This window comes from Ranitomeya variabilis, chromosome 2, assembly GCF_051348905.1.
Source record: "Ranitomeya variabilis isolate aRanVar5 chromosome 2, aRanVar5.hap1, whole genome shotgun sequence".
Lineage (NCBI taxonomy): Eukaryota > Metazoa > Chordata > Amphibia > Anura > Dendrobatidae > Ranitomeya > Ranitomeya variabilis.
Genome location: NC_135233.1, coordinates 850,278,954 through 850,298,112, shown reverse-complemented (window position 1 = coordinate 850,298,112; position 19,159 = coordinate 850,278,954). Strand labels below are relative to the sequence as shown.

The 19,159-nt window shown below is 45.3% G+C and overlaps 1 protein-coding gene across 1 annotated transcript in view; it reads right to left on the bottom strand.

Annotated features, from left to right (window-relative positions):
* LOC143803971 (receptor-type tyrosine-protein phosphatase beta-like) overlaps positions 1–19,159 on the bottom strand; it is a 92,230-nt gene that overhangs the window by 18,776 nt on the left and 54,295 nt on the right. The window contains exons 22-23 of the mRNA XM_077281721.1: positions 18,895–19,152; positions 18,474–18,731 (exon numbers count right to left, since the gene is read on the bottom strand). Coding sequence (XP_077137836.1) covers positions 18,474–18,731; positions 18,895–19,152 — 516 coding nt within the window. The remainder of the gene's footprint in view (positions 1–18,473; positions 18,732–18,894; positions 19,153–19,159) is intronic.

Genomic DNA, 19,159 nt, shown 5'->3' with positions numbered 1-19,159 from the left:
TGTTGGTTAGAAAATCCAAAGTAAGACCCTCTTCCACTGCAGAAGACTCCAATAGGCCTGGTCACCTCAAGTCCCTGTGTCAACTAGAACAGTTTGTAGGATTCTGTTTTGAAATGGCCTCCATGGTCAAATCAGTGCCGAGAAGCCAGCACCAAACAAGAGGCAAATAAAAAACCGTGTGGCAATTGCAAAGTCCCACAGCCTGCTAAACAGATGGATGCTGGAAAAGTGGCAGAAGGTGGATTTCTCTAATGAATCTTCAGTAGAATTAAACCACAGCTGCTGCAAATACTGCAGGAGACCTACTGGAGCCCGTATGGATCAAAAATACACCCAGAAAACAGTTATGGTGGTAGAAAGATCATGATCTGGGGTTACATTCAGTATGGGGGTGAGCAAAACATTTGCAAGGTGGAAGGCAATATCAATAGCCTTAAATATCAAGAAGTATTAGCTACCTCTTATATTTCAAATCATAAAAGGGGTCAAATTATGCAGCAGGATGGTGCTCCATCTCATACATCCATCTCTACAACAAAGTTCCTCCAGGCACAAAAGATCAAGGTGCTCAAGGACTGGCCAGCCCAGTCACCAGACATGAACATCGTTGAACATGTTTGGGGTAGGATGAAAGAGGAAGCTTGGAAGACAAACCAAAGAATCTAGATGAACTCTGGGAGGCATGTAAGACTGCATTCTTTGCTATTCCTGATGACTTCATTAATAAATTGTATGAATCATTGTTGAACCGCATGGATGCAGTCCTTCAAGCTCATGGAAGTCACACAAAATATTAAATATGACTCTAATAGCACCACAACTTCATTCTCCAATGTTATGGAACATATATTTGTATTTTAAAGGGAACCTGTCACCACGTTTTTGGAAGATGGGATAAAAATAGCGTTAAATAGGGGCAGAGGTGGGCGTTACATTAGTGTGTGTGTTATGCGTTTATTACCCACCTAAGTTGCCGAAATAACTTTGCAAAGTCTCCGTTTTCGCCTGTCAATCAGGCTGGTCAGGTCGCATGGGCGTTGTCTTCCCCCAGATTTGGCGTAGTTTTCCGTTGGTGGCGTAGTGGTGTGCGCATGCCCAAAGTCCGGAATCCTCTTCCAGGGGATTTAAAATAGCGCGGTGTTCGTTATTGCATTGGTGATCGGTGGGCGCGGCCATCTTCCTTTGGCCGCGCGTGCGCAGAAGCGGCGCTCTGCTGGCCGCGGCTTCAGGAAAATGGCCGCCGCGATATCCATCTGCGCACGCGCGGCATCCCGCGGCCATTTTCCTGAAGCCGCGGCCAGCAGAGCGCCGCTTCTGCGCACGCGCGGCCAAAGGAAGATGGCCGCGCCCACCGATCACCAATGCAATAACGAACACCGCGCTATTTTAAATCCCCTGGAAGAGGATTCCGGACTTTGGGCATGCGCACACCACTACGCCACCAACGGAAAACTACGCCAAATCTGGGTGAAGACACCACGCCCATGTGACCTGACCAGCCTGATTGACAGGCGAAAACGGAGACTTTGCAAAGTTATTTCGGCAACTTAGGTGGGTAATAAACGCATAACACACACACTAATGTAACGCCCACCTCTGCCCCTATTTAACGCTATTTTTATCCCATCTTCCAAAAACGTGGTGACAGGTTCCCTTTAAGTTAATTTGTTTGAATATCACATTACTTTCTGTGGGCGACAAAACTTTTGTCTTGCCAAAAGCTGACCATTCTGTGTCCATTAACTGATCAATATTTCTGCATTGATGCCAATTTATTTTCTTTACCTAAACCACATTTCGGAGGGTTTCAGCTTTCAAAAGAATAATTTATACAACCAATGGATGAATTTAATGTCAGGTCATCAGCTTTTATTTACATAACATTGATAAGTGACATAACTTCTGTCAGGTAGTGTATGTTACCTGACATTCAACCATGCTTTCTTTGAGACATTTAGATGGGATACCAAATCAAATCGGACTTGCTGTTATGTCATACTAGAAATAGTCCAGATGCTATCGCAGTAACAGCTGCGTCATTACCGCGCATGCGTGGGTAGAGCGGGTAGAGCGCCCAATTGTGGCTGTTACTGTGCATGCACGGGAATAGCAGTACTGTGAATGTCACTTGCGCAAGCGCAGTTTGTGGTCTTGCAGCCACGAACTGTGCCTGCTATTCCCACGCATGCGTACTAACGATGTGGCTGTTACTGCGCCTGCATGGGAATAGCGGAGGCGTAGGCTCATGGGATTCGGGGACAGCGGCCGTAAGTCCCAACTGGCGATTATTATATAGGATATAGATACATATCAGTAAATTACATTAATGTGTCTTTAAGAGGAGAACTTAATGTTAACATTTCCTTCCTGCAGCAAAGTACTGTAGTAGAGTCTAGTAATGTACTGGGTAGGGTTGAGCGACTTTCATTTTTTTAAGATCGAGTAGGGTTTTGGGAAACCCGATTTTGTCCAGAGTCGAGTCGAGTGCAGTCGGCCGATTATCGCTAAAAGTCGGGGATCGACCGAAACACGAAACCCAATGCAAGTCAATGGGGAAGCATAGTCGGCAGTGAGTGGAGGCCAGGAAAACACCTACAGTGCCCATTTTAATGCCAAAAACATCCATTCTTGTTTCTGAAGCTTGCCAATCTTAATTAACTGTATAATAATAGTTGGGCATAAGGAATTGGGGGAAAGTTGTGGGGGGAGTAGGGCTGGCTCAAGTTTTTCGTGGGCCCAGGAAATGCGGACTACGTCACGGCGGTGTTGCAGGGAAAGGTAAGTATTTAAAAGTTGCAAGTGCTGTGATCCTGAGCAAGCAGGGGGGGCCCACTCGTTCGCATTGCCACTGGCACAGGGCCCCTCAAAGTACGGCGGTGTGTTTGCATGGCGGGGGCGCCTCCCACCAGCAGCGACACTTTTGCGTACTCTGAGGGGCCCTGTGCCAGTGACGTCGCCAACGAGTATGCCCCCCCACCTGATGAAGGAACCTGCACTTTCATCTGCACCTTCCTCTTTGTCCCTGTGTAAGGTGGTATAACATGCGGGAAGGGGAACCTTACTTTCAGCAGGGTCAGATTCTGGCTGTGTAGAGTACAAGGGGAATGTAGTGGTCTAGGTCAATGTACCAGCAGACTCATTTAGCAGTGGCTGGGCAATGGGCAGGATGAGGAGGAAACAGATATAGGGCCAAAGAATAAAGTAGGCTACATGCAGTTCAAAATTGGTAACAGGACTAAACAGGCGGCATTGCTTTGTTCAGTGGAGTAGCAAACCCAAGAGCAGCAGACACTGTTTCAAGGGCCTAACCACACTAGTAGGCCAAATGCAGTTTAATATCTGATAGTATAGGGCGAAAGCCAGAATGTGGAAGCTCAGCTTTGTTCAGTTGAGGACAACACCAGGGAGGGGCAGACACCTTTAGTAGGCCGGAAAAGCCTATTGCATTTTTTAAAATGGTAATTTGGAGCAGAAGGTTGAAGCTCAGCTTTATTTAGTTGAGGGCAACACCAGGGAGGGGCAGAAGCCGTTAGTAGGCCCTAACCACCATTTTTTTTTTTTTTAAAACCACTTAATGAGAGCCGGAAGGTTGAAGCTCAGCTTTATTTAGTTGAGGACAACACCAGGGAGGGGCAGAAGCCGTTAGTAGGCCCTAACCACCATTTTTTTTTTAAAACCACATAATGAGAGCCGGAAGGTTGAAGCTCAGCTTTATTTAGTTGAGGACAACACCAGGGAGGGGCAGAAGCCGTTAGTAGGCCCTAACCACCATTTTTTTTTTAAAACCACTTAATGAGAGCCGGAAGGTTGAAGCTCAGCTTTATTTAGTTGAGGACAACACCAGGGAGGGGCAGAAGCCGTTAGTAGGCCCTAACCACCATTTTTTTTTTTTTTAAAACCACATAATGAGAGCCGGAAGGTTGAAGCTCAGCTTTATTTAGTTGAGGACAACACCAGGGAGGGGCAGAAGCCGTTAGTAGGCCCTAACCACCATTTTTTTTTTAAAACCACTTAATGAGAGCCGGAAGGTTGAAGCTCAGCTTTATTTAGTTGAGGACAACACCAGGGAGGGGCAGAAGCCGTTAGTAGGCCCTAACCACCATTTTTTTTTTTTAAACCACATAATGAGAGCCGGAAGGTTGAAGCTCAGCTTTATTTAGTTGAGGACAACACCAGGGAGGGGCAGAAGCCGTTAGTAGGCCCTAACCACCAATTTTTTTTTTTTTAAAACCACTTAATGAGAGCCGGAAGGTTGAAGCTCAGCTTTATTTAGTTGAGGACAACACCAGGGAGGGGCAGAAGCCGTTAGTAGGCCCTAACCACCATTTTTTTTTTTTTTAAAACCACATAATGAGAGCCGGAAGGTTGAAGCTCAGCTTTATTTAGTTGAGGACAACACCAGGGAGGGGCAGAAGCCGTTAGTAGGCCCTAACCACCATTTTTTTTTTAAAACCACTTAATGAGAGCCGGAAGGTTGAAGCTCAGCTTTATTTAGTTGAGGACAACACCAGGGAGGGGCAGAAGCCGTTAGTAGGCCCTAACCACCATTTTTTTTTTTAAAACCACATAATGAGAGCCGGAAGGTTGAAGCTCAGCTTTATTTAGTTGAGGACAACACCAGGGAGGGGCAGAAGCCGTTAGTAGGCCCTAACCACCATTTTTTTTTTTTTTAAAACCACTTAATGAGAGCCGGAAGGTTGAAGCTCAGCTTTATTTAGTTGAGGACAACACCAGGGAGGGGCAGAAGCCGTTAGTAGGCCCTAACCACCATTTTTTTTTAAAAACCACTTAATGAGAGCCGGAAGGTTGAAGCTCAGCTTTATTTAGTTGAGGACAACACCAGGGAGGGGCAGAAGCCGTTAGTAGGCCCTAACCACCATTTTTTTTTTTAAAACCACATAATGAGAGCCGGAAGGTTGAAGCTCAGCTTTATTTAGTTGAGGACAACACCAGGGAGGGGCAGAAGCCGTTAGTAGGCCCTAACCACCATTTTTTTTTTTTTTAAAACCACTTAATGAGAGCCGGAAGGTTGAAGCTCAGCTTTATTTAGTTGAGGACAACACCAGGGAGGGGCAGAAGCCGTTAGTAGGCCCTAACCACCATTTTTTTTTTTTTTAAAACCACATAATGAGAGCCGGAAGGTTGAAGCTCAGCTTTATTTAGTTGAGGACAACACCAGGGAGGGGCAGAAGCCGTTAGTAGGCCCTAACCACCATTTTTTTTTTAAAACCACTTAATGAGAGCCGGAAGGTTGAAGCTCAGCTTTATTTAGTTGAGGACAACACCAGGGAGGGGCAGAAGCCGTTAGTAGGCCCTAACCACCATTTTTTTTTTTTAAACCACATAATGAGAGCCGGAAGGTTGAAGCTCAGCTTTATTTAGTTGAGGACAACACCAGGGAGGGGCAGAAGCCGTTAGTAGGCCCTAACCACCAATTTTTTTTTTTTTAAAACCACTTAATGAGAGCCGGAAGGTTGAAGCTCAGCTTTATTTAGTTGAGGACAACACCAGGGAGGGGCAGAAGCCGTTAGTAGGCCCTAACCAAAGTTGAAGGCCAAATGCAGTTTAATTTCTGATACTATAGGCCGAAAGCCAGAAGGTGGAAGTTCCGATTTAGACAGTGGAGGACAATTTGAATTAGGGACTGCAGACAGACTTAGTAGGCTGTCCCCTGTGGACCATGCATCCACCACATTAACCCATTGCGCCGTAATGGACACGTAATCTTCCGTGGCCATGCCTACAGGTCCATGCGTCTGTTGTCAGGTGCACCTTTGTACTCACAGATTGCCAGAGTGCATGGACAATGCGGTCTTCTACATGCTGGTGGAGGGTTGGGATGGCTTTTCTCGCAAAAGAAGTGTCGACTGGTTAGCTTGTAGCGTGGTACAGCGTAGTCCATCATGGCCTTATTAATAGTAAATAAAATATATAACTAGGCTCTATGAACTTTTAAATAGGTTCCAGGGGTACACGGGCAGCATTGGTGTGGTCAGTGGAGGAGTATTGCAAGTAGGGGCTGCAGACAGGCTATCAAAGGCCTAAAATAACAAACAGTAGGCAGTCATGGCAGTTTTACATCGGTTACATGGATACACAGGCAGGCACTCCAGGCAGCATTGTGCTCAGTGGAGGAGTATTGCAAGTAGGGGCCGCAGACAGGCTATCAAAGGCCTAAAATAACAAACAGTAGGCAGTCATGGCAGTTTTACATCGGTTACATGGATACACAGGCAGGCACTCCAGGCAGCATTGTGGTCAGTGGAGGAGTATTGCAAGTAGGGGCCGCAGACAGGCTATCAAAGGCCTAAAATAACAAACAGTAGGCAGTCATGGCAGTTTTACATCGGTTACATGGATACACAGGCAGCTAGGTGGTGAGTGGAGGAGTATTTAAAGTAAGGACCGCAGACAGGCTATCAAAGGCCTAACATAACAAACAATAGGCTCATGGCAGTTTTACAGCGGTTACATGGATACACGGGCAGGCAGCTTGGTGGTGAGTGGAGGAGTATTTAAAGTATGGACCGCAGACAGGCTTCGAAGGCCTAACACAATAAAATGGGCTGGCTGTAGGCACTTTAAAATTGGTTCCAGGGGTACACGGGCAGCAGTGGTCTGGTCAGTGGAGGACTAGTGGAAGTATGGACCGCAGACAGGCTTCGAAGGCCTAACACAATAAAATGGGCTGGCTGTAGGCACTTTAAAATTGGTTCCAGGGGTACACGGGCAGCAGTGGTCTGGTCAGTGGAGGCCTAGTGGAAGTATGGACCGCAGACAGGCTTCGAAGGCCTAACACAATAAAATGGGCTGGCTGTAGGCACTTTAAAATTGGTTCCAGGGGTACACGGGCAGCAGTGGTCTGGTCAGTGGAGGCCTAGTGGAAGTATGGACCGCAGACAGGCTTCGAAGGCCTAACACAATAAAATGGGCTGGCTGTAGGCACTTTAAAATTGGTTCCAGGGGTACACGGGCAGCAGTGGTCTGGTCAGTGGAGGCCTAGTGGAAGTATGGACCGCAGACAGGCTTCGAAGGCCTAACACAATAAAATGGGCTGGCTGTAGGCACTTTAAAATTGGTTCCAGGGGTACACGGGCAGCAGTGGTCTGGTCAGTGGAGGCCTAGTGGAAGGAGGGACCGCAGACAGGCTTCGAAGGCCTAACACAATAAAATGGGCTGGCTGTAGGCACTTTAAAATTGGTTCCAGGGGTACACGGGCAGCAGTGGTCTGGTCAGTGGAGGCCTAGTGGAAGGAGGGACCGCAGACAGGCTTCGAAGGCCTAACACAATAAAATGGGCTGGCTGTAGGCACTTTAAAATTGGTTCCAGGGGTACACGGGCAGCAGTGGTCTGGTCAGTGGAGGCCTAGTGGAAGTATGGACCGCAGACAGGCTTCGAAGGCCTAACACAATAAAATGGGCTGGCTGTAGGCACTTTAAAATTGGTTCCAGGGGTACACGGGCAGCAGTGGTCTGGTCAGTGGAGGCCTAGTGGAAGGAGGGACCGCAGACAGGCTTCGAAGGCCTAACACAATAAAATGGGCTGGCTGTAGGCACTTTAAAATTGGTTCCAGGGGTACACGGGCAGCAGTGGTCTGGTCAGTGGAGGCCTAGTGGAAGGAGGGACCGCAGACAGGCTTCGAAGGCCTAACACAATAAAATGGGCTGGCTGTAGGCACTTTAAAATTGGTTCCAGGGGTACACGGGCAGCAGTGGTCTGGTCAGTGGAGGCCTAGTGGAAGGAGGGACCGCAGACAGGCTTCGAAGGCCTAACACAATAAAATGGGCTGGCTGTAGGCACTTTAAAATTGGTTCCAGGGGTACACGGGCAGCAGTGGTCTGGTCAGTGGAGGCCTAGTGGAAGGAGGGACCGCAGACAGGCTTCGAAGGCCTAACACAATAAAATGGGCTGGCTGTAGGCACTTTAAAATTGGTTCCAGGGGTACACGGGCAGCAGTGGTCTGGTCAGTGGAGGACTAGTGGAAGGAGGGAGCGCAGAAAGGCTTCAAAGGCCTAAAATAACAAACAATAGGCTCATGGCAGTTTTACAGCGGTTACATGGATACACGGGCAGGCAGCTTGGTGGTCAGTGGAGGAGTAGGGACCGCAGACAGGCTATCAAAGGCCTAAAATAACAAACAATAGGCTCATGGCAGTTTTACAGCGGTTACATGGATACACGGGCAGGCAGCTTGGTGCTGAGTGGAGGAGTAGTGCAAGGAGTGTCTGTCCCAGTACTCCCAAAATATAAATAGATGTTAATGTCTCGCAAAACAACCAAAACAAAAAAAAAGATGGCATACTTAGGTACAGGGGTGGGCTCATCTGCTGTGTTTCTGACATAGTAATTTGGCAGTAACTATTTAATGGTGCCAATATAGGACACAGACACAGACTACTTTAAGTTGCATCATAGATGTCTACAAATTTGTATTGTCAGTGCCAGACATTGAATGATGTCAGCGAATAGACTAAAGATTGGTGGAGCTGTGCGACATAATTTTGCACGTAGTACAGCCCAGTTTGAGCTGGGGTAGGGGGGAACTCTCTTGAGGCCGGCGGGACCGCCCCAGGGCCACTCATGTTACAACGGTGTGTCTGACGTTGGGTGCGCACCACCACCGCCAGAGACACTACATTGTACTATGAGGGACCCAGTAGCAATGCCGTCAACCAAAAGCGAGCACACCCACCTCTTCAGACAAACAGCAGTCTCACGGGTGCTTGCGCCAAGTCGCGATACCACGGCCCCGTGTGGGGAGTTTGGCCATTTAGGGAGGTGTAAACATGTCGTATGCTGTACAATCTGCAGCAGCAAATTAGACATTAGAAAAGTAATTCACAGGCAAGAGCTTTTCATAGGAAAGCTAGGTGTCGGCCGGGCAAGGTGGGGCAAAAGATTTTGAAATCCAGTTGTGGTTCATTTTAATGAATGTTAGATCGTCAACATTTTGGGTAGCCAGACGAGTCCTTTTTTCGGTTAATATTGACCCTGCAGCACTGAATACTCTTTCTGATAGGACACTTGCTGCCGGGCAAGCAAGCTCCTGCAATGCATATTCTGCCAATTCTGGCCAGGTGTCTAATTTGGAGGCCCAGTAATCAAATGGGAATGACGGTTGAGGGAGAACATCGATAAGGGATGAAAAATAGTTAGTAACCATACTGGACAAATGTTGTCTCCTGTCACTTTCAATTGATGCAGCAGTACCTGTCCTGTCTGCGGTCATAGCAAAATCACTCCACAACCTGGTCAGAAAACCCCTCTGTCCAACGCCACTTCTGATGTGTGCACCCCTAACACTCCTAGTCTGCTGCCCCCTGGAGCTCGTGTGAGAACGATCACGTGCGCTGTGTGCTGGGAATGCCTGAAGCAAACGGTCAACAAGAGTTGATTGTTTGGTTGCTAATATTAGTTCCAAGTTCTCATGTGGCATAACATTTTGCAATTTGCCTTTATAGCGTGGATCAAGGAGGCAGGCCAACCAGTAATCGTCATCGTTCATCATTTTCGTAATGCGTGTGTCCCTTTGTAGGATACGTAAGGCATAATCCGCCATGTGGGCCAAAGTTCCACTTGTCAAATCTCCGGTTGTGATTGGTTGAGGGGCAGTTGCAGGCAAATCTACGTCACTTGTGTCCCTCAAAAAACCAGAACCCGGCCGTGACACGCAACCAATTTCCTGTGCCCCCGTGAAAGTTTCCGCATTAAAAATATACTCATCCCCATCATCCTCCTCGTCCTCCACCTCCTCTTCGCCCGCTACCTCGTCCTGTACACTGCCCTGACCAGACAATGGCTGACTGTCATCAAGGCTTCCCTCTTCCTCTGGTGCAGACGCCTGCTCCTTTATGTGCGTCAAACTTTGCATCAGCAGACGCATTAGGGGGATGCTCATGCTTATTACGGCGTTGTCTGCACTAACCAGCCGTGTGCATTCCTCAAAACACTGAAGGACTTGACACATGTCTTGTATCTTCGACCACTGCACACCTGACAACTCCATGTCTGCCATCCTACTGCCTGCCCGTGTATCCTCCCACAAATAAATAACAGCACGCCTCTGTTCGCACAGTCTCTGAAGCATGTGCAGTGTTGAGTTCCACCTTGTTGCAACGTCTATGATTAGGCGATGCTGGGGAAGGTTCAAAGACCGCTGATAGGTCTGCATACGGCTGGCGTGTACAGGCGAACGTCGGATATGTGAGCAAAGTGCACGCACTTTGAGGAGCAGGTCGGAGAACCCAGGATAAGTTTTCAATAAGCACTGCACCACCAGGTTTAAGGTGTGAGCCAGGCAAGGAATGTGTTTCAGTTGGGAAAGGGAGATGGCAGCCATGAAATTCCTTCCGTTATCACTCACTACCTTGCCTGCCTCAAGATCTACTGTGCCCAGCCACGACTGCGTTTCTTGTTGCAAGAACTCGGACAGAACTTCCGCGGTGTGTCTGTTGTCGCCCAAACACTTCATAGCCAATACAGCCTGCTGACGCTTGGCAGTAGCTGGCCCATAATGGGACAACTGGTGTGCAACAGTGTCATCTGCCGATGGAGTGGTTGGCCGACTGCGTTCTGTGGAAGAGCTGTAGCTTCTGCAGGAGGACGAGGAGGAGGAGGAGGGGGTGCGAACGCCTACAGCCAACTGTTTCCTAGACCGTGGGCTAGGCACAACTGTCCCTAAATTGATGTCGCCTGTGGACCCTGCATCCACCACATTCACCCAGTGTGCCGTGATGGACACATAACGTCCCTGGCCATGCCTACTGGTCCATGCATCTGTAGTCAGGTGCACCTTTGTACTCACAGATTGCCTGAGTGCATGGACGATGCGCTGTTTAACATGCTGGTGCAGGGCTGGGATGGCTTTTCTGGAAAAAAAGTGTCGACTGGGTAGCTCGTATCGTGGTTCAGCGTACTCCATCAGGGCTTTGAAAGCTTCGCTTTCAACTAACCGGTAGGGCATCATCTCTAACGAGATTAGTCTAGCTATGTGGGCGTTAAAACCCTGTGTACGCGGATGCGAGGATAAGTACTTCCTTTTTCTAACCAGAGTCTCATGTAGGGTGAGCTGGACTGGAGAGCTGTAGATCGTGGAACTTTCGGGTGTGCCGGTGGACATGGCAGACTGAGAGACGGTTGGAGACGGTATTGTTTCCGCCGGTGCCCTACATGCAATATTTCCTCCTACAAAACTGGTGATTCCCTGACCCTGACTGCTTTTGGCTGGCAAAGAAACCTGCACAGATACTGCCGGTGGTGCGGAAAATGGTGGCCTTACAGTGACGGAAGGGATGTTGCGTTGCTGACTAGCTTCATTGGCCGAGGGTGCTACAACCTTGAGGGACGTTTGGTAGTTAGTCCAGGCTTGAGAATGCATGGTGGTTAAGTGTCTATGCATGCAACTAGTATTTAGACTTTTCAGATTCTGACCTCTGCTTAAGCTAGTTGAACATTTTTGACAGATGACTTTGCGCTGATCAGTTGGATGTTGTTTAAAAAAATGCCAGACTGCACTCTTCCTAGACTCTGATCCCTTTTCAGGGATTGCAGACTGAGCTTTAACCGGATGGCAACGCTGTGCTCCAACAGGTTTTGGCTTTGACACGCGTTTTGGTCCAGATACGGGCCCGGCAGATGGAACCTGTTGCGATGTTGATGCCTGCTGCGGCCCCTCCTCCACCTCCGCTTCTGAACTACTGCCGCCTGCACCCTGTTCCCCCAATGGCTGCCAATCGGGGTCAATAACTGGGTCATCTATTACCTCCTCTTCGAGCTCGTGTGCAACTTCGTCTGTGTCACTGTGTCGGTCGGTGGTATAGCGTTCGTGGCGGGGCAACATAGTCTCATCAGGGTCTGATTGTGGATCTGTACCCTGAGAGGGCAATGTGGTGGTCTGAGTCAAAGGAGCAGCATAGTACTCTGGCTGTGGCTGTGCATCAGTGCACTCCATGTCAGAATATACTTGTAATGGGCATGGCCTGTTAAATGTTTCACTTTCTAAGCCAGGGACGGTATGTGTAAAGAGCTCCATGGAGTGACCCGTTGTGTCGCCTGCTGCATCCTTCTCTCTTGTTGTAGTTTTTGCTGAGGAGGACAAGGAAGCGACTTGTCCCTGACCGTGAACATCCACAAGCGACGCGCTGCTTTTACATTTACCAGTTTCGGAAGAGGAGGCAAAAGAGCTAGAGGCTGAGTCTGCAATGTAAGCCAAAACTTGCTGTTGCTGCTCCGCCTTTAAAAGCGGTTTTCCTACTCCCAGAAAAGAGAGCGTTCGAGGCCTTGTGTAGCCTGACGACGAAACTGGCTCCACAGCTCCAGACTTAGGTGGAATATTTTTATCCCCACGACCACCTGATGCTCCACTACCACTACCATCATTACCAGCTGACAATGAACGCCCACGACGACCTCTTGCACCAGACTTCCTCATTGTTTTAAAATCTTAACCAAAGTAACTTTATTTGTTGCTATCAAACAACTTACACGGTGAGCTATAACTTCAGTATGATTTCAATATCCCTTAACAGGTTGGTGAGACCACAAGGAAAATCAGGCACAATGTTACACACTCTGTTTTCTGTGGCACAAAATCACAGAGATGACACACACGCAGGACTGTCACTCAAGCACTAATGTCAATATTAATCTCCCACCTAATTTATTTATTTTTTTTTCTCAGGGAGACTTTAGAAACCAAATAATATTAAAAAAAAAAAAAAAAAGGCTTTCTATGGCCCACAATTAGAGAGAGAGAGGTGGCACAACCAGGAGTCAAGACTGGCGCACAAGCTGAAAGGGCAATATTACTCTCCCACTGTTTTTTATGTTTTTTTTGTTTTTTTCAGGGAGACTTTAGAAACCAAATAATATTAAAAAAACCAAAAAAAAAAAAGGCTTTCTATGGCCCACTGAATGAAAGGGAGAGAGGTGGCACACCCAGGAGTCAAGACTGGCACACAAGCTGAAAGGGCAATATTACTCTCCCACTGTTTTTTTAGGTTTTTTTTTTTTTTTCAGGGAGAATTAGAAACCAAATAATATTAAAAAAAAAAAAAATAGGCTTTCTATGGCCCACTGAATGAAAGGGAGAGAGGTGGCACACCCAGGAGTCAAGACTGGCACACAAGCTGAAAGGGCAATATTACTCTCCCACTGTTTTTTTATGTATTTTTTGTTTTTTCAGGGAGACTTTAGAAACCCAATAATATTTTAAAAAAAAAATAAATAGGCTTTCTATGGCCCACTGAATGAGAGGGAGAGAGGTGGCACACCCAGGAGTCAAGACTGGCACACAAGCTGAAAGGGCAATATTACTCTCCCACTGTTTTTTTAGGTTTTTTTTTTTTTTTCAGGGAGAATTAGAAACCAAATAATATTAAAAAAAAAAAAAAAAAAAAAAAAAATAGGCTTGCTATAGCCCACTGAATGAGAGATAGCACACACAGCAGTGGCACACAAGCCCTTACTGAGGCCAATATTTTTCTCCCACTGATTGATGTAGTGTTTTTGTGTTGAGGTAGAATTTAGAACACAAATCACGGAAAAAATAAATAGGCTTTCTATGGCCCACTGAATGAAAGGGAGAGAGGTGGCACACCCAGGAGTCAAGACTGGCACACAAGCTGAAAGGGCAATATTACTCTCCCACTGTTTTTTTATGTATTTTTTGTTTTTTCAGGGAGACTTTAGAAACCCAATAATATTTAAAAAAAAAAATAAATAGGCTTTCTATGGCCCACTGAATGAGAGGGAGAGAGGTGGCACACCCAGGAGTCAAGACTGGCACACAAGCTGAAAGGGCAATATTACTCTCCCACTGTTTTTTTAGGTTTTTTTTTTTTTTTCAGGGAGAATTAGAAACCAAATAATATTAAAAAAAAAAAAATAGGCTTTCTATGGCCCACTGAATGAAAGGGAGAGAGGTGGCACACCCAGGAGTCAAGACTGGCACACAAGCTGAAAGGGCAATATTACTCTCCCACTGTTTTTTTATGTATTTTTTGTTTTTTTCAGGGAGACTTTAGAAACCCAATAATATTTAAAAAAAAAAATAAATAGGCTTTCTATGGCCCACTGAATGAGAGGGAGAGAGGTGGCACACCCAGGAGTCAAGACTGGCACACAAGCTGAAAGGGCAATATTACTCTCCCACTGTTTTTTTATGTATTTTTTGTTTTTTTCAGGGAGACTTTAGAAACCCAATAATATTTAAAAAAAAAAATAAATAGGCTTTCTATGGCCCACTGAATGAGAGGGAGAGAGGTGGCACACCCAGGAGTCAAGACTGGCACACAAGCTGAAAGGGCAATATTACTCTCCCACTGTTTTTTTAGGTTTTTTTTTTTTTTCAGGGAGACTTTAGAAACCAAATAATATTAAAAAAAAAAAAAAAAAAAAAAAAAATAGGCTTGCTATAGCCCACTGAATGAGAGATAGCACACACAGCAGTGGCACACAAGCCCTTACTGAGGCCAATATTTTTCTCCCACTGATTGATGTAGTGTTTTTGTGTTGAGGTAGAATTTAGAACACAAATCACGGAAAAAATAAATAGGCTTTCTATGGCCCACTGAATGAAAGGGAGAGAGGTGGCACACCCAGGAGTCAAGACTGGCACACAAGCTGAAAGGGCAATATTACTCTCCCACTGTTTTTTTATGTATTTTTTGTTTTTTCAGGGAGACTTTAGAAACCCAATAATATTTAAAAAAAAAAATAAATAGGCTTTCTATGGCCCACTGAATGAGAGGGAGAGAGGTGGCACACCCAGGAGTCAAGACTGGCACACAAGCTGAAAGGGCAATATTACTCTCCCACTGTTTTTTTAGGTTTTTTTTTTTTTTTCAGGGAGAATTAGAAACCAAATAATATTAAAAAAAAAAAAATAGGCTTTCTATGGCCCACTGAATGAAAGGGAGAGAGGTGGCACACCCAGGAGTCAAGACTGGCACACAAGCTGAAAGGGCAATATTACTCTCCCACTGTTTTTTTATGTATTTTTTGTTTTTTTCAGGGAGACTTTAGAAACCCAATAATATTTAAAAAAAAAAATAAATAGGCTTTCTATGGCCCACTGAATGAGAGGGAGAGAGGTGGCACACCCAGGAGTCAAGACTGGCACACAAGCTGAAAGGGCAATATTACTCTCCCACTGTTTTTTTAGGTTTTTTTTTTTTTTCAGGGAGACTTTTGAAACCAAATAATATTAAAAAAAAAAAAAAAAAAAAAATATAGGCTTGCTATAGCCCACTGAATGATAGCGCACACACAGCAGTGGCACACAAGCCCTGACTGAGGCCAATATTTTTCTCCCACTGATTGATGTAGTGTTTCTGTGTTGAGGTAGATTTTAGAACACAAATCACGGAAAAAATAAATAGGCTTTCTATGGCCCACTCAGTGAGAGATGGCACACACAGGGATGGCACTGTAGCAGAAATGCCAATCTTAATCTCCCACAAAAAAAAAACAAAAAAAAAAAAAAACTGTCCTACAATTACTATCTCCCTGCAGTAATGTAAGCCAGGTATGGCAGGCAGCAATAGGAGTGGACTGATGCACAAATTAAATAAAAAGTGTGGACAAACAAAAAAGATAGCTGTGCAGAAAGGAAGGAACAAGAGGATATGTGCTTTGAAAAAAGCAGTTGGTTTCCACAGTGGCGTACACACAGCAATACAGCTATCACGGAGCCTTCTAGGGCAGCCCAATGAGCTACAGCGCTGAGGGGAAAAAAAAAAAAAAATAGCTTCCACTGTTCCTGCACACCGAAGGTGGTGTTGGACAGTGGAAATCGCTGCAGCACAAGCGGTTTGGTGGTTAGTGGACCCTGCCTAACGCTCTCCCTGCTTCTGACGAAGCGGCAGCAACCTGTCCCTAAGCTCAGATCAGCAGCAGTAAGATGGCGGTCGGCGGGAACGCCCCTTTATAGCCCCTGTGACGCCGCAGACAGCAAGCCAATCACTGCAATGCCCTTCTCTAAGATGGTGGGGACCAGGATCTATGTCATCACGCTGCCCACACTCTGCGTTCACCTTCATTGGCTGAGAAATGGCGCTTTTCGCGTCATTGAAACGCGACTTTGGCGCGAAAGTCGCGTACCGCATGGCCGACAAGCACAGGGGTCGGATCGGGTTTCATGAGACGCCGACTTAGCCAAAAGTCGGCGACTTTTGAAAATGATCGACCCGTTTCGCTCAACCCTAGTACTGGGTAATACTTGTTATTCAGAGAGTTGAAGTGTCAGAGCATGTGAGATATCATTATATTATGGTATCAGGTACCTGTACACGAGGTTATATAAAAGTAAACTAAATAAAGTGCAACAGTCACAAAAAGTAATTCATTATTTTTTCCATACAGAGACATTGGAGATTTAGAAAGAGAAGCTCTCTTTTGTCTATAGCAACCAATCACTGCACAGTAGTGATGAGCGAACGTGCTCAGATAAGGCGTTATATGAACATGCTCAGGTGCTAACCGAGTGTCTTCAACATGCTTGAAAAAATTTGTTAGAGTCCCAGCGACTGCATGTCTCGTGGCTGTTAGACAGTCGCAACAAATGCAAAAATTGCCTGCCTGTTAGACATTACCTACATGTGTTGCCGCTGTCTAACAGCCGTGAGACATGCAGCCGCAGGAACTCAAACATATTTTTCGCTGAAGACACTTGGTTAGCACCTGAGCATGTTCACATAACACCCTATCCGAGAACGTTCGCTCATCACTACTGCACAGCTTACAATTTGTCTTCTGCTGTTGAACAATAACAGCTGCACCGATTGGCTGTTATGACCACCAGAGACAGTTTTCATGAATTTTCCCCTTTTTCATTTTTGCCACAATTACAGCAGGAAATGCAGCTTTTGTGCCTCTCCCCATGGTATTCACTTCTCATCAGCTGATTTTCCACTTTCAATTTATTACTAAATGAAAAGGTCCAATTATTTCTTTTATTTTAGAACCCCCTCTGTTGTATAGTATGTTAGGAAGTTCTGAGATTTTAGATTTTACAATCAATCATCAGTTTGTTTTAGGAATATAATTACAATGTTTCTACAATTGTAATGGTTTTTCTTTCTTTAACCCCTTCACCACCTTGGGTTTTTCCGTTTTGGAGTTTCCGTTATTTGCTCTCCTCCTTACCAGAGCCATAACTTTTTTATTTTTCCATCAATATGGCCGTGTAAGGGTTTGTTATTTGCAGGATGAGTTGTAATTTTGAACAACACCATTGGTTTTGCCATCTAATGTAGCGGAAAACAGGAAAAAAATTCAAAGTGCGGTAACATTGCAAAAAAAAGTGCAACTCCATAATTGTTTTTTGTTTTGTTTTTTTTTAACCATGTTCACTGGATGCTTAAACTGACCTGTCATTATGATTCTCCAGGTCATTATACTTTTGTAGATAACAAGCGTATAGGGTTTTTTTAAAATTTAATTGGCAAGAAGAAATCCAAAGTTGAAAAAAAAAAGTCGCCATTTTTCGAGACCCATAGCGTCTCCATTTTTCGTGATCTCGGGTTGGGTGAGGGCTTATTTTTTGCTTGCCGAGCTGACTTTTTTACTGATATTATGGTATAGATACGATCTTTTGACCGCCCGTTCTTGCATTTTAATGCAATGTTGCGGCATGCGAAAAAAACTAATTCTAGTGTTTTGACTTTTTCTCCTGTTACGCCATTTAACGATTGGATTAATTATTTTTATATATTGATAGATTGGGTGATCCTGAGCACAGTGACACCAAATATCTGTATTTTATTGTTTTATTTTAAATGGAGCTAATGGGGGGTGATTTGAACTTTTATGTTTTTTAAGTTTTATTTTTTTTTACTTTACACTGGCTTCAATAGTCTCCATGGGAGTTTAGAAGCTGCGTTCATCCGATTGCTTAGGCTACACAGAGCAGGACTTCAGCAGAAATGCTGAGCGGTGCTCATAGCAATCCAGCAATGACAACCACAGGGGTCTGCTGCAAACCTCAGGTTGTCATGCCAATCCATCGGTGACCCAGGCGCGGATGGGAGGGACTAGTGACGCGCTTACGGCACAATTATGTTAAATGCCACTGTCAGAGAATGACAGAGGCATTTAACATGTTAAAAGCCATGGTGAATCGCGATTGCACCCGCTGCTGTTAGGGGCACATGTCAGCTGATAAAATCAGCTGACATGTGCAGGAAAAGTTGCGAGCTCATCGCCAGAGCCTGCAGCATATGGGGAGGCCATCTTAGACGTAACTATATGTCCAAGGTGGGAAAGGAGTTACATTTGCAAAAGTGGCTGCTTCAAAAAAACAAAAGAAATATGCTACAATTCCTATAAGTAAAAGAAACCTAAGCAGCAAACTTTTGATGAACAATCAATAAACCTCTGATTCACTTCTATATGGGCATGTATCAATCTAGAGTAGGAATTTTCTGTACATTCAATATATAACATTTTGAAATCTGAATATAAGTAATACCCACTTGTATACACAGATATTTCTGAACTGTTCCCCATCACATTATTCTCCCCAACAACAGCAGTGACCAGCAATGTGTAATAATTCCCGGGTGTTAGGCCTTCAATTGTATCAGAAGTTGAAGTCACAGTTTTATTAAATGTCGGTTCTCCCAGAATTTGGATTTCATAAGAACTTGCATTTCCATCTGGCTTTGCCCAGCTCAGAGATATAGAAGTGGTGGTGATGATCCCAGTCATCAGGTTCTTCACTACTTCAGGTTCTGGCATACAACAGAAAATATATAAATACTAACCAACAGTAGAATTTATACAGAAATTCCCATGATGAGAATATATTGCAGCTTCTCATGGTTCAAAATTTCATTATGAGGTAAATACTGAAAGATGTCAACTAAAAATGTCTAGTTTCATAGAAATACTCACTTGTATACACAGATATTTCTGTACTGTTCCCCGTCACATTATTCTCCCCAACAACAGCAGTGACCAGCAATGTGTAATAATTCCCCGGTGTCAGGCCTTCAATTGTATCTGAAGTTGCGGACATGGTTTTATTGAAAGTCGGTTCTCCCAGAATTTGGATTTCATAAGAACTTGCAATTCCATCTGGCTTCACCCAGCTCAGAGATATAGAAGTGGTGGTGATGATCCCCAACATGAGGTTCCTCACTACTTCAGGTTCTAGTAT